At 36.5% G+C, this 19,292-nt stretch overlaps 2 protein-coding genes across 2 annotated transcripts; both read left to right on the forward strand.

Moving 5' to 3' along the window:
* The first annotated feature begins 4,158 nt into the window (after positions 1–4,158).
* LOC112166265 lies at positions 4,159–9,431 on the forward strand. The gene is made up of 8 exons (XM_024303059.2): positions 4,159–4,541; positions 4,620–4,672; positions 4,775–4,834; positions 4,940–5,017; positions 5,431–5,560; positions 5,861–5,913; positions 7,780–7,956; positions 8,779–9,431. The coding sequence occupies exons 1-8, from the start codon at positions 4,226–4,228 to the stop codon at positions 8,914–8,916; spliced, it is 1,005 nt and encodes a 334-aa protein (XP_024158827.1). The 5' UTR covers positions 4,159–4,225; the 3' UTR covers positions 8,917–9,431.
* A 4,978-nt stretch (positions 9,432–14,409) lies between these two features.
* On the forward strand, positions 14,410–17,166 carry LOC112167316 (protein SOMBRERO). The gene is made up of 4 exons (XM_024304323.2): positions 14,410–14,668; positions 15,455–15,674; positions 15,763–16,049; positions 16,384–17,166. The coding sequence occupies exons 2-4, from the start codon at positions 15,503–15,505 to the stop codon at positions 17,005–17,007; spliced, it is 1,083 nt and encodes a 360-aa protein (XP_024160091.1). The 5' UTR covers positions 14,410–14,668; positions 15,455–15,502; the 3' UTR covers positions 17,008–17,166.
* Positions 17,167–19,292: the final 2,126 nt, after the last annotated feature.

Genomic DNA, 19,292 nt, shown 5'->3' on the forward strand with positions numbered 1-19,292 from the left:
TTAATCTCCTACAGAGATTTCATATTTCAGTCCTATTAGCATGTGCAATGTGATTTATAAATTGGTGGAGAAGACTTTAGCAAAAAGGTTAAAGAGACATTTGCCCCCAATTATTTCTCCAACTCAATGTGCTTTTGTTCCAAATTAGAATATCTTGGATAATTTAATGATGGGTTTTGTGGCTACACACTTCGTGAAGAGATTAAGAGATGGAGACTTTGATGCAATGACAGTTAAACTAGATTTGTCTAAGGTATATGATAAGGTGGAGTGGTGCTTTTTGGAGGCTATGATGCTAAAGTTGGGGTTTTATATAGAATGGGTGTGTGGTGTGATAGACTATATTTCAACGGTATCCTTTTCGGTGTTGTGGCATGACAATCCTCTTAGTTACTTTATTCCAAGTAAGGGTATTAGACAAGGTTGTCCGTTGTCTTCTTACCTATTCTTGCTCATTGGGGAGGGCTTCTCTTGCTTATTGAGAAGTGCTTAAACTGAGGGTTTGTTTTATGGTGACATGGTGTTAGAATCTCACATTTTGCACCCCATATATCCCATCCGTTATATGCACATGACATTATGCTATCTCTGGTTGCTACTCATGATACTCCAACAGTTCTATAAAATGTGCTCTATATTTATGAATTAAGAAGCATAAGGTCAACAAATTAATTTGCAAAAGTCTGATGTATCCTTTAGTCCAAATATTAAAGACGTTTTTCAAGATTTTATGAGTTCTTTGGGGATACCAATTGTTGATTGTCATGAGAGGTATTTGGAGCTTCCTACACTAGCAAGAAGGGGGAAGATATATCCGTTCAAATCAGTGAGGGATAGAGTTTGGCACAAGATCAGTGAGTGGAAAGAAAAGAAGCTCTCTCAATTAGCTGGCAATGCTATATTATTGAAGTCAGTGGTTCATGCGATTCCTTCTTATTCTATGAGTATTTTTCGCTTACCATTGTATTTATGTCATGACTTGTCAGGCTTATCGGCTAGCTATTGGTGGGGTCGTAAGAAAGAAAAAAGAGGTTTACATTGGTTGCGATGGAATTCTCTTTGTCAAAACAAACGAAGAGGTGGTGCGGGCTTTCGGGACTTTTTAACTTTGATCAAGCTTTTGCCTGCCAAGCAATGTTAGTGTTTACTCTCTTTCCCAATTTATTGGTGTCACAAGTGTACAAAGGTAGGTATTATCATCATTCCTCATTCTTGATTGCTCCGGTGGGTCGATCTTGTTCTTTGATTTGGAGGTCTTTATTGTGGGGAAGAGCAATGTTGCTAAATGCATTACCATGGAGGGTTAAAGATGGTTGATCAATTCTTAATTGCATCATGGATACCAATCCCTCACTCATTTCGCATAATGTCATTACCAATTTTGCTCTTCAGTTATCCTATTTTAAATTGATTTCAAGAAACAGTGTTCGGAATTTTGAGCTTATTTCTCAATCTTTTTAGGAAGTAGAGGTAGCAGTAATTCTTTCTATTCCTTTACCAGTCTATCCGGCCATGCCCTGATAAGTTGATATGGCACTACAAAGCATGGTAGGTATATTGTTAAAATGGATATTTTGGGCTGTACAAAATCTGAGGCTTCAAAGTGCAAGACATGAAGGCATTTCTTTTGGGCAGGAAGATAAGTTTTAGGGGAGGCTTGGGAAGTTGAAAGTCCCTGAAGGTGCAAAGGTTTTTCTATGGAAGGTAATGCATGATATATTGCCAACAACATATTCTCTTCAACGTAGACATATTGTACATTCCTCAGTTTATTCTCGATGTCGAGCTTCTGTTGAAATCTTTTCGTGCACTCTGGGCTTGTCCAAAGGCTAAGGCAGTATGAGTTTTTACCAATTTTAGGGCTACAGTTGGTAGTTGGCGGGGAGGTAATTTTACAGATTGCAAAAGCTTATTTACTTTCCATGTCTGAACTTGATTTGGTTGTGTTGGGGGATTTGGCAAGCATGAAATGATGAGATCTTTAATTACAAGTTGGTCAGTGCCCAGCTTATACTTTCACAAGCTCAAAGATTGCGACAAGATTTTTTATTTTATTTTTAGGGAAGCGATGTAACAGCTAACTAGGCGCTCTTACCCGAATTTATTAATAATCAAGAAAAAAAGATACATAGCAAGGGGGGCTAGCTAGACCAAACCTTGCCAAGAGAAACTACAAAAGTGCAAAGTACATATGATAATTCCCAAGGAGTTGGGAGTACAAAAGATGCTTAAGAAGCGAGAGACTAGGCCAAGACCGCTTCCAAAACAAACATAGTACTAAAAGACAAGAAAAATAGGCACTCCTTATCTTTTACTGCTTTTCCACCCATAAAAACAAAGCAAGCCTCCCACTACGAAAAACAATAATTTGAAAACCACAAATAATTAGCTTGTAGAAACCTGTGGAGCTCACTAGGAGGATTATCATACCAAGTAAACATTGCACTTGAGATTCCCAAATTTACCATCTTGTCAGCTACAACATTACCTTCTCTAAAAATATGACTACATCGAAAATTCATTTGGTGTACTTTAGCTTAGAAGGATCGATGGCAAAGAAGCAACAAGATTTGTTAGCATTGCAAGAAGTTTGCTCTTTTATAGATGTCCTACTCCACAAACTCATTGGAGGCGGCCTTCTTCTCCTTTCTTTAAGTTGAATGTGGATGGTGCAGTGAATAAGGAGACAAGAAAGCGAGGTTTGAGTGCAATTCTTCGTAATGTAAATGGGTATTTAATATTAGCCGCCTTAAAGGAATAAATTCGATCAAAGCAACTGAGTTATATGTTGTTGTGTTGGGCCTTCAAACCATCATTCAAGCAGGTTTTCAATTATACCATGTCATTTTGGAAATGGATGCCTTTGGGTGGTCAATGCTTTGAATGAATGCTAGGGAAGGAGATTGGTCAATTGATTGAGCTTTGATTGAAAGAAGCGCAAAATTCATTTCATTTATTCTCTTCAGTTATCTGTACATATAGCCCTGGAAAATGTAACCAGACAACACATACGTTAGCTAAGAACTCGTTTTTGTTTCCTATAATTCAAGTTTGGGTTGAGAGTGGGCCACAATGGCTCTTCTACGTACTCATTTATGATGTAACTATCTAGATTGGTTATTAATGCAATTATTTCATTCTCAACAAAATAAATAAATGGTTCGGATTATGACATTACATTATGCAATGAGAGATACAGAATTCAAAGACGACCAAATTGATAAAGTAATCTGGGGTTTACATCCAAAACCAATTGGCAATGGATGGAGTGGCCCAAACCCTTATAAACCCATAGGCAAGGTTCCATTTTTCCCATGTGGGATATATATATTCTCAACACGCCCCCGCACGTGTGGCGAATTTTCAAGCCATACACGTGGACAATTTTTGGGTGACGTGGAGCCCGTGTGGCAGTTAGGCATGCACACGTGGGTTAACCTGGCTCTGATACCATGATAAAGTAATCTGGGGTTCACATCCAAAACCAATTGGCAATGGATAGAGTGGCCCAAACCCTTATAAACCCATAGGCAATGTCTCATTTTTCCCATGTGAGATATATATATTCTCAACACAAACTAGTTAAGACATGAATATTGTACAAATTGGAATCAATACACCAAAGTTACATTGTCTATTGTTTTGTCCATTTAGTTTCTTTGTTTTTGTTGTTTTGCTCAATATAGTGTGATTTTCTTTTTCTTTTGTCCCGATAGTATGGTTGCTGTTCATATTTGATGAGTGTTTGATGAAATTATATCTCATGAATTTAGAAAAATGCATCTGTCTAAAAACAGAAAGAGGATTATTGTACACCTTGGTAGTTCTGATTAGTTTGATGATGTTTGGATAGACGAGACTCCTGCTATTATTCAGGATCTCTACGAGGATTATTGTAATTGTTCTATTGTAGCATGGGGTTCATGTTTTATGTCCCTCCGTTGCAAAATTCTACTATTAATATAATAAATAAAACTGGGTGTGGGGCTGAGCCTCCCAACTAGGTTGAGTTTCAAACCTCTTTCAATAAATAAATAAATAAATAAAAATTAAAAAAAAAAAAAAAACAGAAAGGGGCAACCTTGATTTGTACCAAAAAAAGAAGAGGCAACCTTGCTGATGACTGAAAAACCATGACTCCACGAGTGATGAGCCAAACAAAACAAAACAAGAACTTCTTTTCTCGAATAGATAAGAGTGAAGTGGCAATAGAAGACCGTAAGTAATGGCTCTCTCAACAAATAGCCTGCTTCTCCTACCCAAACTACTCACTCCAACTCAAACTCAGTCGCCGGCAACTTTTCATTTCAATCATTCCCGGCCTTATAACCATAGCTCTACGACAGAGTCCTCTGTTTCGCTTTGGTTGCATAATGAGAATCCAAAATTCAAGACCAACTCAGCCAATGCAGATAAGCAAGAAGTGGAAGTGAACAAGGAAGAAGAAGAATATCAAGTACTAACAGCTATAAGAAGCAGTTACAATGACATTGTAATCGTGGACACTGCTCAATCAAGAATGTTGCTTCTTGACTCTACTCGTATGTTCTTCAATTCTTTCATCTTAATCATCACTACCCATCATTTTGTTCTTCGTTTAATCATGTCTTTTGGTTCAGATAATGTGCATAGTATTCGTTACAAGCACCAGAAATGGACTAATTCGTATTGGGTATGTTTAAAGTTTCATACTATGTTAATGTTATTAAAGATGGATGTTGTTAAAGGGATGGAATTGTAAGAAAGTGTTGGTCTTTATTGTTGTGTTGAGCAGGATGAGTTTGCTAGCTTGCCTCCTATTGTCCCAGAAGGTCCTATTGCCATTTTGGGCTTGGTAAGTAATTCACTTTTCAATTTGAACTCATGTGGGTATTTTGTGAAATGCCTTTTGTATTGTAAAATATAGTGATTTTCTGAATGAGGGCGTTGTTCGAGTCAGGGTGGAGGAACAGCTGCGCATTTGATGCTCGACTTGTGGCCGTCTTTGCAGCTTGAAGGTTGGGAGATTGATGAAATCGTGAGTGTCTTATAGTTAAATGTGATTGATACTCCTCTTGCAATGTTTGATATATGCCAGTTTAGTGTCTTTATCCGATTATTGACAAGCTCTTGGACTTGAGTTCTTTGAATAATCCGAAGAACTGCATTAGTTGATTTGCATCTTTATCCTCAATTTATATGTTCATGCCTGATCTACACCTTAGGTTTCTAAATATCTAAATGTGATAATAAGTAACATTTTAGACTAGACAATATTTAATTCACTCTAGTTAAACTATTTATAAGTAACCCTAAAGTATATTTGATTGCTCTAATGTGGTAAAATTGGTTATAATTGTTTTCATTCAGGCATCGATGTCTGAATTTTGGTAGAATCATATATTTGTTAGCCATTGTGAATCTTTCTTACTTGTATTATAAACATTTTAGTTGATTCACAAAGCAAGAGAATATTTTGGGCTGTCGGATCTTGAGAAGCATACACAAGCTGGTGGCATACTTAACATCCATATTGGTGATGCATTTTCGCCTTCAGTTCGTATTTCTGGAGGATATGCTGGTGAGATCCTTGTCTACATTGCTTTTTGCTTTACCTTGCTCATCTTTTTTCTATTTGGGACATGGTGGATGGCCAAATTCAAGGACTTGTTTTACAGTATTAGTGCTCAAGTGTTTACTTGCTGAATTTAAATTTGTTATGCCTCATTTCTGGAACTCTAGTGAATATGCGTATGTCTTAAATAAATGAGAAAACAAGTCAAGCGTAAGTTTAATTACAGTTGTGACACAGTTATCAACTGACATAATCAGCAATTCTTGCTCTGTTTTGTTTCTAACTTGTTCTTGCAGTAAATATCAGGCATCATTGTTGACTTGTTTTCTGATGGAAAAGTTCTGCCACAGTTGGAGGAGGTATGAAGCTATATTAAGCAAATATTTGGTGCCTTAGCTACCTATCATTTTGTTTTATGGTATTTGAGGTTTAAGCTATTTCAAAAATTGTTTCTTCAATAATCGATACACCTCATTTCCTTCTGATCATATTGTCTCTAAGGAAACTTTTTACATGTTAGGCGTTTCCATTGGCATTGCTGCTTCTGATATTAATCTGAAGGACTTAAAAGAAAATTTCTTAAAAGATTATGCTGAAACTGAACTGAGAAGTTGAAAATGTGGTGATTAAATAAGGGGCCTTTGACCCATAGCTCAATTTTTACACAAAACAACGGCAGGAGCAAGAAAATAAGGATGGAGAAAAACCTATGAGTTTAGACTCTGAAGAGCCTCCTTGTTATCTGAATTATGCGCACAAAATTCTGAACCACAGAAAACATCCTGCTGAACTTGAAATCGTGAATGTCATAGAAAGCCACCATTTTGTGATAAAAGATCGAGGGATTTGACATTTAATGTTTTGAGGCTAGCCTAAGGATAGATATATTTCAAATGTCCCTATTTGTCTTGGACCTCAATGCCTGAACTCCAATTTTTGGAAATAAAATAAAATAAAAGCTATAGGATTATTAGGATGGAAAGCTAACAACAGTGTTTAGGAGAAACACATACCCCAAGACTTTCTCGAGCTTCAGACTAAAAACTGAAAGTACCTTGAACTTCTTGCAACACGACCTAGTTGCCTTCATCAAAAATAGAAAGATAGAAACACAGAATGTCTAGTAAATTATATATATATATACACGGTGCGGACGTCCATACCGTGCGGACGGTACGGATTTCCCGTTTTCCCCCACTTTCCGATCACATTTTCACATCTTAACCATTCAGTTTTTAGGTCCTAATGTATAGATCACCTTTGCAAAATTGCAGCCAATTTGGTGATCGTTAAGGCATCCAAAACTGCAAATTACAACAATGTACACAAACAGTTCCGATTCGACAGACTCGGTTCGTTCGTGTAAATTGCAGTTTTGGATGCCTTAACGATTACCAAATTGGCTGAAATTTTGCAGAGATGATCTATACATTAGGACATAAAAACTGAACGGTTAAGATCAAAATGTGTGATCAGAAAGTGGGTGAAAACCATAAATCCGTACCGAAATTTCGGTACGGACGTCCGCACCTGAGAAAAATCCTATATATATCAGATCCTATCCAGAGCGGAGCTCCGCTTTGAAATTAACGTGTGAAGTTCGAGTTTTGGTTTACTTTTCGGTCGCACATCCACATGTCGATCGTTCAGTTTTTAGGTACTAGTGTATAGATCATCTCTGCAAATTTTCAGCCAAAATGATGATTGTTAAGGCATTGATAACTGCCTTAAAGTTAGTACGGTTCAGGTTGACAGATTCAGTCTGTCCATTGGTTTAAGCGAGTTAGATACCTTAACGATCATCAATTTGGCTGAAAATTTGCAGAGATGATCTATACACTAGTACAAAAAACTGAACGGTTGAGATGTGGATATGCGACCGAAAAGTGACCAAAAACTCGAATTTCACACATTAATTTCAAAGCGGAGCTCCGCTTTGGGTAAAATATATATATATATATATATATATATATATATATATATATGAGTATTTGCAAGATACATGTTAAGTTTTTCTCCTTGTAATAATGAATCTGAGAATTTGTATAATTTATTTTCTAGTAAGAAATAGTTGTTTACCTTCATGAGCTTGCTTGTGATGATTTGGCTTTTACTCCTAGATCTGTCCACTTTCGCAGAATACCTCTGCTATATCCAATCTTGTCATCCCTTCAGATTGCATCACACAGTATGTTTCAATCCCACTTGTTTTGTAATCTATATAGGTCACTACTTGGTTGGAATTGAAGAATCTGCTGATGCCCAAAGGTCGTCTTATGGTGAATTGTGGTGGCATAGATGGCACTGATGTAAATAATGGAATAGTTCACCCAAACAATACTGATGACAGTTGGGTATACAATCCGGCTATCAAGGCATTATCTGAAGCTTTCCCCGGACAAGTAGGCCCTATTACCTTGATACATTTTGAACTATATATATTTGATTTCCACCCTGCATTTAGCTTTTTGAGATTAGCCTAATTTAATTGTTTGATATCAGCCTTGATTATGTTTTTCTTGATTCAGACTCTTCTTTCATGTTTGAACCGTTATTTATGATCATAGCTGGCACACTTGATTTTCCTCTCCATGTGTATGTGCACAAGCAGAGAGGACAATGAACTTGAGTTTTGTTCAGACCAGGGCTTGACTTCTTTAGCTTACTTTTTGGGATCAACAGTTACTTTTTCTACCAGTGGTTACTTTTGGGATTGATGGTTACTTCAGATGGTGCTAGTTTTGGTTGTCTGGCTGATCCTGTATTTGAAACTTGTTGTGTTCGTCTTGCTATATATTGATCTGATAGTTCCCTTGAGTTTAAAGATTTGAGTCATGGATGATCCAAATGGTACTCAGATATTGGGCATCTCTAACTTTGAAAGAGACAAAACAGATTGATACATGCATTGATACCCCACAGTCCCACACAGATGGAAATATCAGCAACTTCCCCATGTAACCCACATATATACCAGCAAATTCATCCTTGAATCAGATTTAGAGGGACACTATCAATTTTCTCTAAGATGGGTGTAATTCGGCTGTTAAAATGTGATGATTGTTCCATGATCCTGTCTAAATGTTACTATGAACTGACATGACATTCGGTGTATTCTCCAAGCATTACATAGAATCTAAATGTCTTAATACATAGAATCACCATGTTTTCATTCCATTTAATTGTTTCTTGGATTGAAGAAAGCTCATTATTTCATAAAACAGGTAAGCTGGAAGAAAATGCCAGCAAATTTTGGTGCAAATTATCTTGGACTGACTGGACCTTTGCCTGAGTTTACTTCGTGGTCTGCTGCAGTACCAGGCCCCTTGACTGCCAATGTGAAGCAATGGAGACCATGCTAACCTGTTCATTGATGGAACCTATAGCTTGTTATAAATTTATCAGAGAGCTCATTATGATTTTGATTTAGCCGGTCGAAGTTGTATTCAACACTCAAAAACCCACCATCATCCATGTTCTTGGAGATCATTGCCACAAAGCATGTGATTTATCCCAAAGAATGCTGTACCTTCTATGGTTTATTCCAATCGCTATAGGTTGAAATAACCTACACGATGTCTGAGATGTATGCCTCAAGACGTTAGCATCCATGTTCTTGGACAGCATCTGTAGCATATGCTTACAAAGTTACAATTAATTGGTTTTGAGTTCTGAACTTCTGATTCAATGGCTTAAGACGTATATAACATAGAATCAGACGTATACATCATCTGTATCTTCCATAATACTTGCTAAGTAGAACTATTTGCTGATCCGACGTATCTGTACAGTTCGTTACATTACTTGTATGCCAGATGTATATGATGAACAAGTGCATGCAAATTAATTCTTGCAGTATATATCACGAGAAACCCAAGAAATTTATCTGTCTAAGAGCAAACATGTTGTTGCCTAAATTCTTGCAATATCATTGATCCATCATCTGTCTAAGAGCAAACCATATTTTTAGCTCCCCAGCTGTCTTTCATGTCCCTTGCCGAGTTTGCGACCGCATCGTTTGATTGCTTGTAGTTTGGATTACATCTCTCTGCTTGACATCCGGTTTTCACATGCAGCCCCATCCTACACGCGGTTAGTGATAGAGACAAATGCACTTGCAAACCAACAAAGAAGTAGAGAATGAAGAGCAGAGGAGTTTCGAACCCATAACCTATTGCAACCACAACCGACACTCATCATGTTAGACATGCAACTAGCAGTGCATGACATCAAGCTAGCAAAAGCTCCTTGTGTGAGGTTTGAGTATATTATATGCTAGTTAATCAAGTACTGATATGAAAGATCGAAAGTCATAGAGGGTGGTCTGACTATTGGGACACAAAATGCGGTCTTGTTTTAAGTCTAGAATTGCATGCATCAAGATGCAGGACCATGCAAATTGATAAGTGCTTGACCAGAATAGGGTGAAATTAATGATTAATGGTTGGAGTTGGAGCAAGTTATATATATGCATGGAAGTGTGCAAACTGGCACATAATGCTAGAGAATAGAAGCTACCATCCTCCATTAAAAATTTGATACAGTAGTGTTCGTGAAGGCAACGGCACCTGCTGTGTTCTTCATGATGCATGTCAAAAAAAAAAAAAAGTACAATTAGTACCAAATATTTGGTTTTAATCAGACAGAAAACAAGTCTTAATCTGATTAAGTAGTTGCATGCATATCGATCGAGAGTTCAAGACCATGCAATGAAATTCAGAGCTGACCAGACTTAAATGACACAGTGAGTTAATGATTATTGGAGCATGGATCATGGAACTCAGCAAAATGGCACATAATGCTAGAGAATAGAAGCTACCATCCTCCGTAAGAATACATATTATATATGTATTAGCAGTGTTCGTAAAGGCAACGGCCCCCTATTATTGATTATAATGTAAAAAATTAACCAACTATTTAATCAATTCTTTTGAGTGCAGCAATTGTATTGACATCCGGGTATATAATGTACATGCAATTTTAATTAATATACTAATGTAGTGTATAAAGCCATTATAGCTAGCTAGCTAGAGCAAGGGTACGTATCTTTGCAAATTCTAAGATGCATATATACATGTCCCTTTGCCAATTTGATTTCGCATATATATTTTGATTGCTTGTATTTTGGGTTACACCTCTTGATCTGCTTAACATCCGGTTTTCACATGTAACCCTATCCTACATATAGAGAGCGATAGAGACAGAAAGAAATATAATAGTTTAAAAGTTTTCACATGCAGCTTCATCCTATATGTAGAGAGCGATAGAGACGTACAGAATGAAATATAATACTTGAATGTCACAATGTACTTTGGATGCCAAGCTAGAAGTAAATACTTGGACACACACACACACACACACATATATATATATATATATATATCATGGAACTTGGAGATATCAAACCAATAACTTTGACATATATCATGTATTCATGTTAGACGACCAACAATTAATGGTCTACAAAAATTTACATGTTATGGAGTAAACTAAAACTGTATATCAAGCTAGCATATAGTTAGTATATATAATGTATAATGTGTATATGCATATATAGTGTATACCCTCTAACATGTGAGGCCGAGTATTTTATATGTTATTTAAGTACTAATCTCCAAGACTTCAAATATATGAAAGTCAGAGAGCAAAGATGTGATTATTGGAACACAAAATCGATATGATTAAGTATTACATGCATCAAGATTCAAGGCAATGCAAATTGATAAGTGCTGACCAGACTAGTGAAAACTAATAACTGTTGATGTTGGAGCAAGCACTATGGAAGTGAGCAAAACTGGCACATAGTGCTAGAGAATAGAAGCTACCGTCCTACATAGGATTCCTTCCTACTATTACATCATTGGTAATTTGAAATATTAGCGTTCGTAAAGATAACGGCACCAGCTTTGTTCTTCATGGTGTCAAACAAATTAGTTCAGGTTATTATCTTATTCAAAACCCTAGTCTAATTATGAAATCTAGCTCTTCTCTCCCACTTCAGTTAGTGCTAAATATCTGAGTAATGCTCTTTGCATGTAGTTCAAATATGAGACAGTCATATCGAAGAAACGTCTTAAACTAATTAAGTAGCTGCATGAAATTGAATTCAGTGCTGACCAGACTTAATTAGACAGATTGAATTAGTGATTGTTGGAGCATGCATGTATCGTGGAACTGAGCAAAATGGCACATAATGCTAGAGAATAGAAGCCTTCCATACTCCATAGAATCACATATTATATCTGTAGTTACAGTGTTCGTAAAGGCAACGTTAACGCCCCCTATCGATCACAATGTAAAACATTGTGTTAATAAATTAGTTTGGGATAGCTCTTTGTTTAACATCCGGATGTACGTATGATGCACAATTAGCTACTATACGTGTTACTGTATAGGTATTTACGTGTGTATATACATCCATTAGAGAAGATATAATTTAGATAAATAATTACATTTGAAAATGCGAGCATCCATCTTTGAACAGGTGATTAGGACAATCTACAATGTGATTAGGGTTTTGAAACAACAAAATTAACAGATAATCATCCAGCAATTTAAAGATTAGTTGATAAAGAATTTTTGATTATGATCCGTGACTTGCATATCAAAGTGTACAACAAATGGCTAGACTATGTGTAGTGGTTGAATTCATGGGTGACCAGTGTAGAACGGTTATGGTATAGTCTATACACTTCATTTACAATCTTCTTCAGAATTTGAGTACGTATTCCTTTTGGTTAACAAAACGAAAACCAGCAAGTATTTGAGTACGAATACTGTTATCTAATCAACTCAAATCATAGATATAATCTTATAGTTTAAATTAAAGGACAGAAAGCGCCTTAAAGCACTTTAATTGCAAGGAATATCTAGAGGCCTAGCTATACCGTATGGCAAATGGCCTGGAGCTCTGATCAGACTGGTTTGTATTAATGATTGTTGGAGGATGTATCATGGAACTGAGGAAACTGGCACATAAAGCTAGAGAATAGAAGCTCCCATCCTCCATATATAGGATTCCCAGCCATTAATGTTATTACATTATATAATGTTACTCAGTAACAGTAGTGTACGTAAAGGCAACGGCACCCAGCTGTGTTCTTCATGTAAACAAATCCAGGATCATAAACCTCACTGTTGCCCGGCCCGTTCATTGCAATATGCTGAAGCAATTTGGGGTAATACAGTAATAGTGATTTGAATGTGGCATGCATTATATAGTTTTATTTATAATTTTGGTGCAATCATCTATGTGTCTGACCAGGAAAAAATCGAAAAAAATGTAAGAATGAAACTTATATTAATAAAGATTGCGTGGGAATCCAATTGGGTAGGAAACAAAATTGAAGCCATCCCGATCGATCACAGCTTTGTAGTTTATAAATTCTTTTGGCAAATTTGTAGTATTATAAATCAAGGTAATCGAATCGAGGCCTTGAATTGAGTAGTCTGTCTTGGATCAGCACGTGTAAATGTGTAATGCCACGGACTTTCAGGATTCTGCCTTCTTTCATCATCTACATATTCCATGATCTATATGATATCATATCCCCTCTTATTCTTCTTAATTTTGACCAGCCAAAATATTATATTTCAATTTTGGACTCTAACCATTTCATCCTAGGCTCGTTAGAAGCTTTGTCTCCCTAATTGGAAGTAAATGATATAAACAGTCAAAAAATGTTCACTTACTTTAGTCTGTTGTTTTGTTACTCGGCATCTTAAATATCTTAAATATTGTGTATTTAACATAGTACCTGAATTTTATTCGCGTAGAGTGTAAATCTAATAAATTATTTAATTATTAACAAATTAAACTTTTGAAGCACACTAACTATCTTTTAGTGTCTGCAATACAAACATCCACTTTTGGGATGGGTTTATACAGCATTTGCATATCTGGGGATTCTTCAGGTAAAATGGACCACTTGAAGAGTTACATGGTTGGTTTTTGGTTGCAATTAATCAGTTGCATTGAATTGAATGGTAGGTCAGACCATGTTCATCAATTTGAGTGGTTTTTATAGTTTTTGATTTAGTATCTTTACCTAATAATAGTTTAAGGTTTGCCTAGGATCCGGAATCTGGACTGAATTGACAATTTGGCATGCATCATTTTCATGACCAATTACTGATTATCCCAAAACAGTAAGAATGGTAAAATAATTAGTAAAATGTAGCATATATGCCATATTTTTGAACAACTAAATAAGCTAGCTTGGAACCTCTAGTTTCTCACTTGCACTGATTTTGGTGCAGAAATTGGCCACTTGAACGTGATTCAGGGCACCAGGTCGATCAATAGCATCCTTTGAGTTTAAGTTTGACCGCAGCTTTTAAGAAAATTTCTAATTTGATTCATCACCATGAGTATTAGAATAAAACGTTCTACAAGCATGTGCATATATAATAGCACGGTGCAATGACATGGAAGAGGTTGAATAATACGACGCAGGTAGGTATATGAATATTCAGATCGATTGGACTATAAAGGAATGTAAGAAAAATTCTCTAAATTCCTCTTTGACTCTGACCAAAAGAGCATAATTGAAGACAAAGAGATGAAATTGAACAGAAGAAAACAAAATTATTATGAAAAATAAATGAAAATGAACTGTACTAAATTAGGGTAATTGACAGTCAGCAGATTTCGTTCATCCTGATGAGGCGATATTGAGGATTAAGGTCTCATATTCAACGACATTATTTCACCGAACCCTTTATTTCGTATCAAACCCTCATGAGAATACAAGACACCGCCCCTATCCGCCTCAAAAAAAATATTTACCAAATCAATTTAAACCCTTTTTCATTCACATTTCTACCTTCATTTTCTTCCTTAATTACCTCTTACTTTTTATTATATTGTTTAGTTCATTCTATATTTCTGTGCCCATCCTCAATTGTCAGACTTTCAGCTTTAAACTCATCCACAACTCTCTCTCTTTGTCGCTCCCATCTCTCTCTTTAAACCTAGCTGAGACGTCGTGCCATTCAAGCCAAGAAATTTGCAGTCTTTCTCCATTTGTCTCTGCGTTTTTCCTGTGCAGTCGATTGTCCTTTCTTCTTTGTCTCAGAGGAAAACGGGGGACCTTTCCTAGTTACCGTGAACAGGTCTGCTGCTGGTTTTTCTTCTTTAGCAATCATAATTCATTCATCTCTGAACCTTCATTGTTTCTCTCTTTTTCTTTTTTGTTCTTGTTCTTGTTCTTATTCTTCTCTCCTTTCTTCATGAATAGCTCTTACTACTTTGGAGGCTTTTAATTTGATATACACGTGAGAAGTTTCTAGGGTTAATGAGTCTGTCTTACCGGAGTTAAATGTTTGTAGAGTTTCAAAATATAATAGTACAGCTCAGAGATGGGATTTTTGATTAGGTTACTGTTTGCTGGCCGAGAGTACTCTTAAATCACTTACAGAAACATCTTAAAAACACCTCGGTTGTGGAGATGGAAGATCCAGACTCCACATATATCATTGCTATTCTCTAGCTAGGTTATCAAGTGCTGAAATGGATGCCTGAGAACCACATATGGCATGCTTTTGGTTCATATGTTTCTCTTTTTTTGTCAGACCAAAAAATAAAATCTCACTGTACAAGGGTACGTTTCTTCGGATTATCTGCACAATAAGAAACCAACAAAATCTTGTCCTTGCATGAGTGATTAACTAGAAGTATAGCTAGTTATGTTCATTTGTTTAACTCGTTCTCAAGTTTTAGGGTTTTTATGGGCATATTCGATTATAAACGGGTGCTAGCTAGCTTATTTTCCTATCCATGTATCATGTATTTAGATTACATGGTCTGTGTCGTGATCAGTTTCATATGATCATTTTCTAGTGTGCAAGCATGTTTTTCTGATTAATTTTGATATCAATCATGTTTTTCTTTTTCATCAGGGTACAAGTTAATATCTGCATACATAAGAGGAGGATTAGCTAGCTAGGATGATGTCTGCAGGCAATGGACAGCTGACTGTTCCTCCTGGCTTCCGATTCCATCCAACGGACGAGGAGCTTCTCTACTATTACCTCAGGAAGAAGGTCTCTTATGAAGCCATCGACCTTGATGTTATTAGGGAGGTCGATCTCAACAAACTTGAACCCTGGGACCTTAAAGGTTAGACTTCAACTTTATTGGCCATACAAATCCACTCAAACCCTTTAGTTCCCTAATATATATTAACGTTAAGGTGTTGCATGTGCAGAGAAATGCAGAATAGGATCAGGGCCTCAGAATGAGTGGTACTTCTTCAGCCACAAGGATAAGAAGTATCCAACAGGAACTAGAACAAACCGAGCAACTACAGCTGGGTTTTGGAAGGCAACTGGGAGAGATAAAGCCATCCACCTCAGCGATTCCAAGAGGATTGGAATGAGGAAAACCCTAGTCTTCTACACCGGCCGCGCTCCTCATGGCCAAAAGACTGACTGGATCATGCACGAGTATCGCCTTGAAGATCATCATGATAATATTAATGTCCATGAAGTTCAGGTAATTAAGAACAAGTTAATTAATATGTAATTAGTCCATTTCACTTAAATTAAACTTAAGAATTCAACTCGGCTTAATTATACAGATGTAGGGTGATGTTAGCCTCTTGTCAGAAATGACAAGTTCTGTCTTTACTATAAATTTAGTACCAGATATTACCACAACAATCTGTTTAATCAATGTTTTAGATTCATAATCTAACAACATTACATATCAAACTATTTGATTGTAGCAAGTGAACATTACTTTCCTATCTAAAAGAAATTAGCTACAAGGAAATACTTGACTAAATAATTAACAGATAGGGTGCCTGGTTATCTATTTTCTTGAGCAGGAGGACGGATGGGTGGTTTGTAGGGTTTTCAAGAAGAAGAATCACATTAACAGAGGTTTTCAGCCAGAGTTTGGTCATCATCAAGAAGTAGAACATGACTTGATCACGCACATGAAGGCAAGTGGTTCTCATGCCCAAGTAGTACTAGACCATCATCAGCCAAAACAAAACCATCACCACCATCTGGAAGCTTCACTGTATGATTACCCTAACACTTTCGATGGTTCGATGCACCTGCCGCAGTTGTTCAGTCCAGAGTCCGCAGCTGCTGCAGCAGCTAATAATTCATCATCATTTCTATCTGCACCTAATACCAATATGTCGGCTTTGAACCCCCTGGACTTGGAGTGCTCTCAAAACCTGTTGAAGCTAACCTCCACCACGGCCGGTTCTTGTGGACTCAATATGCAACAGCAACAGCAGCAGCAGGAGATGAGGTCGTTCAATGGTGATTGGTCCTTCTTGGACAAGCTCCTCCAATCTCATCACCCTCAGCCCCAGGATCATTATCATGTGGCCACTGCCGCCGCTACTACTTCAACAACGCAGAGATTATTTCCATTTCAATACCTTGGCTGCAGCGGGTCAACTACTCATGTCGACATTTTAAAGTTCTCCAAGTAGCTAGCTATGCAGCGCGCCTGAAAGTCTCTGATTATCGATTATTCACTTCATTCACCTAGCTAGCATGTACCATTAAGTTGTTCGTACGCACGGATAATCCTTTTCCACTCCTATTTTGGTAGTTTTTTTTAGTACAAACTCTATTCTCCTTGCTCATTAGTTTAAAGTTCTCTTTTGAGTATCAAAATGTATATAAGTTCAAACAAGCCTGTGAAGGGATTTTCCAAGATGAGACCTTGGAGCTTAACTAAATTGCCTAGGTTTTTTAAGTAACATATATAGTTCTTCAATTTACTCCAGCTTCATATTATCTTCTTTTTTATTCTTTTACCTTTTCTATATTTATAGGCTCAGACTAGCTACATGACTTTAATATCAATATCAAACTCGATCCAAATCATAAATTCTGTCCAACTATCTTGAGCTTGTTAATGTAGAGATGAAAAACCATATATTACTGCACCCTAATTTTAGATTCTAAGTTACTATTTGTAAAGAGAGTGAGAGTAAAGGAATGGCTTAGCCGGGTAAAATCTTCAGTCTCATATATCCAATTTAACAAAAATAAAGTGAAGACTTCTCAGAATTAAAGCATAGGCTAATTAGGCTGGCCGGGTTTGTGATATTGCAATATTGCATGGAGTTCAGGGCTCAAGAATGACCGACCTAAAAGTAGCTAGGCTACTTCGAAATAAGATAACCTAATTGCAAAGTAAGTTCATTCTGGCTTCTATGGTCTCCAAAAAAGCTTCAGTGATAACCAAATTAGAGATATACGTACAGATCGAGTGAAGCTATATAGTACTGTGGGACCTGAAAACCCTGACCTCAAAATCTGGTTATGTATATTGGAAGCTGGGGTTTAAGTATATATGGATAATGAAATTGATAGACCAACCTTCTTTCCCCTTTATATGTCAAACTGTCCGAAAGACGTAAAATACCATACCTCCTATATAACTGACAGTGAGGGAGCTATTTATGGGTATTGCAGATTTGGTTGTTGCCTACCCTTGTCCCCTCGAAGTTACTGTTTTTCCCTCCAAAACCAAGCTAGGCAGTCTTTGATCTATATGAAACTAGCCACCGCTTACCTAATTAAGTTTTCTTTTGGTCTGAGCTTACCTAAGTTGTACAGGACTAGCAAGCAGAGCTTTAATTTCGTTGCCCTACGTTGTTTGTCTTTTGTTAATACTAATTTTATCTCTCAGGAATTAGTCACAATCTATCCATATGTTGCCTGGCTGTGGAGAAGGTGTACATAGTATTTACGCATCAATATATATCATTTCACCGATCAACTTCGTCAGGAGCTTTCTCATTTCCATCATGAGTTGTAATTCCACTTCATTTTTCCTGGCTTAAATTAACCCTATTGACCTATTTTTGTTCTTTAATGTTGATATACATGCCTTGCATGATCTTGTTGCCTTTTACATTAATTTGTTTTGGGTCCTATGTAAACATGTCGTCCCCATGGAAAATTGATTCTTTAAATTAGTATTCATATTTTAAAGTTAGAGATAGTTGAAATCAATTCGATAAAATTATATCATCTCTCTTTAGGCTAGGTCACTGAATTATTGAGTTGGTGTTTTTGTTAATGGATTGAGTGTGTTAATGGACTATTAATGTAAGAGTGCATTTAGGAAAAATGACTCTTGGACATTCTATGAGCTGGGGTTTAATTGAGTACAATATCAACTATTAGATTCTAATTTGACAACTTGTTAATGTATCATGCATCATGCATAGTACATTCATATATATTTATCTATATAGTCTTGGGAAGGATTTTCAATCTAAGGAAATAAATAAAGTAAGCTTCGATCATCTTCTGAACTTCAACGATATCTAGCTAGGTTTGGATAAGAGTGAAGCATTTGAAACATTCAAACATACAAAAGGGTTGTCGTCTAACTCAGGTGGGATTTTATTTTCAAAGCATGTGAGAATTTTTTTTTTCCAGTTTTTCTTATGAACCTGATCTCCTAATCTGTAATCCGGTCACTTCTAGAATGCATGCTTTTGAAATTTTTATGCTTTTTGGGTAAGTTAAATTCAATTCCTCCAATTTTTTAGGGCAACGGAAGACTAATCCATTGATATAAAATCATACGACCGCATTCGGTCAAGCATAAGAGGTTCGAAAACTCCTCATATTACAAATCGATACACAAGTAAAGACTAAAATTAGTAACGGAAGCTCCAAAAAAGACTAAAATCCTAAAGGAACTGCAGGAAACAAAATACAGAATTTAAAAACTCCCTAACCCTACACTGCC

Source organism: Rosa chinensis, chromosome 5 (assembly GCF_002994745.2).
Source record: "Rosa chinensis cultivar Old Blush chromosome 5, RchiOBHm-V2, whole genome shotgun sequence".
Lineage (NCBI taxonomy): Eukaryota > Viridiplantae > Streptophyta > Magnoliopsida > Rosales > Rosaceae > Rosa > Rosa chinensis.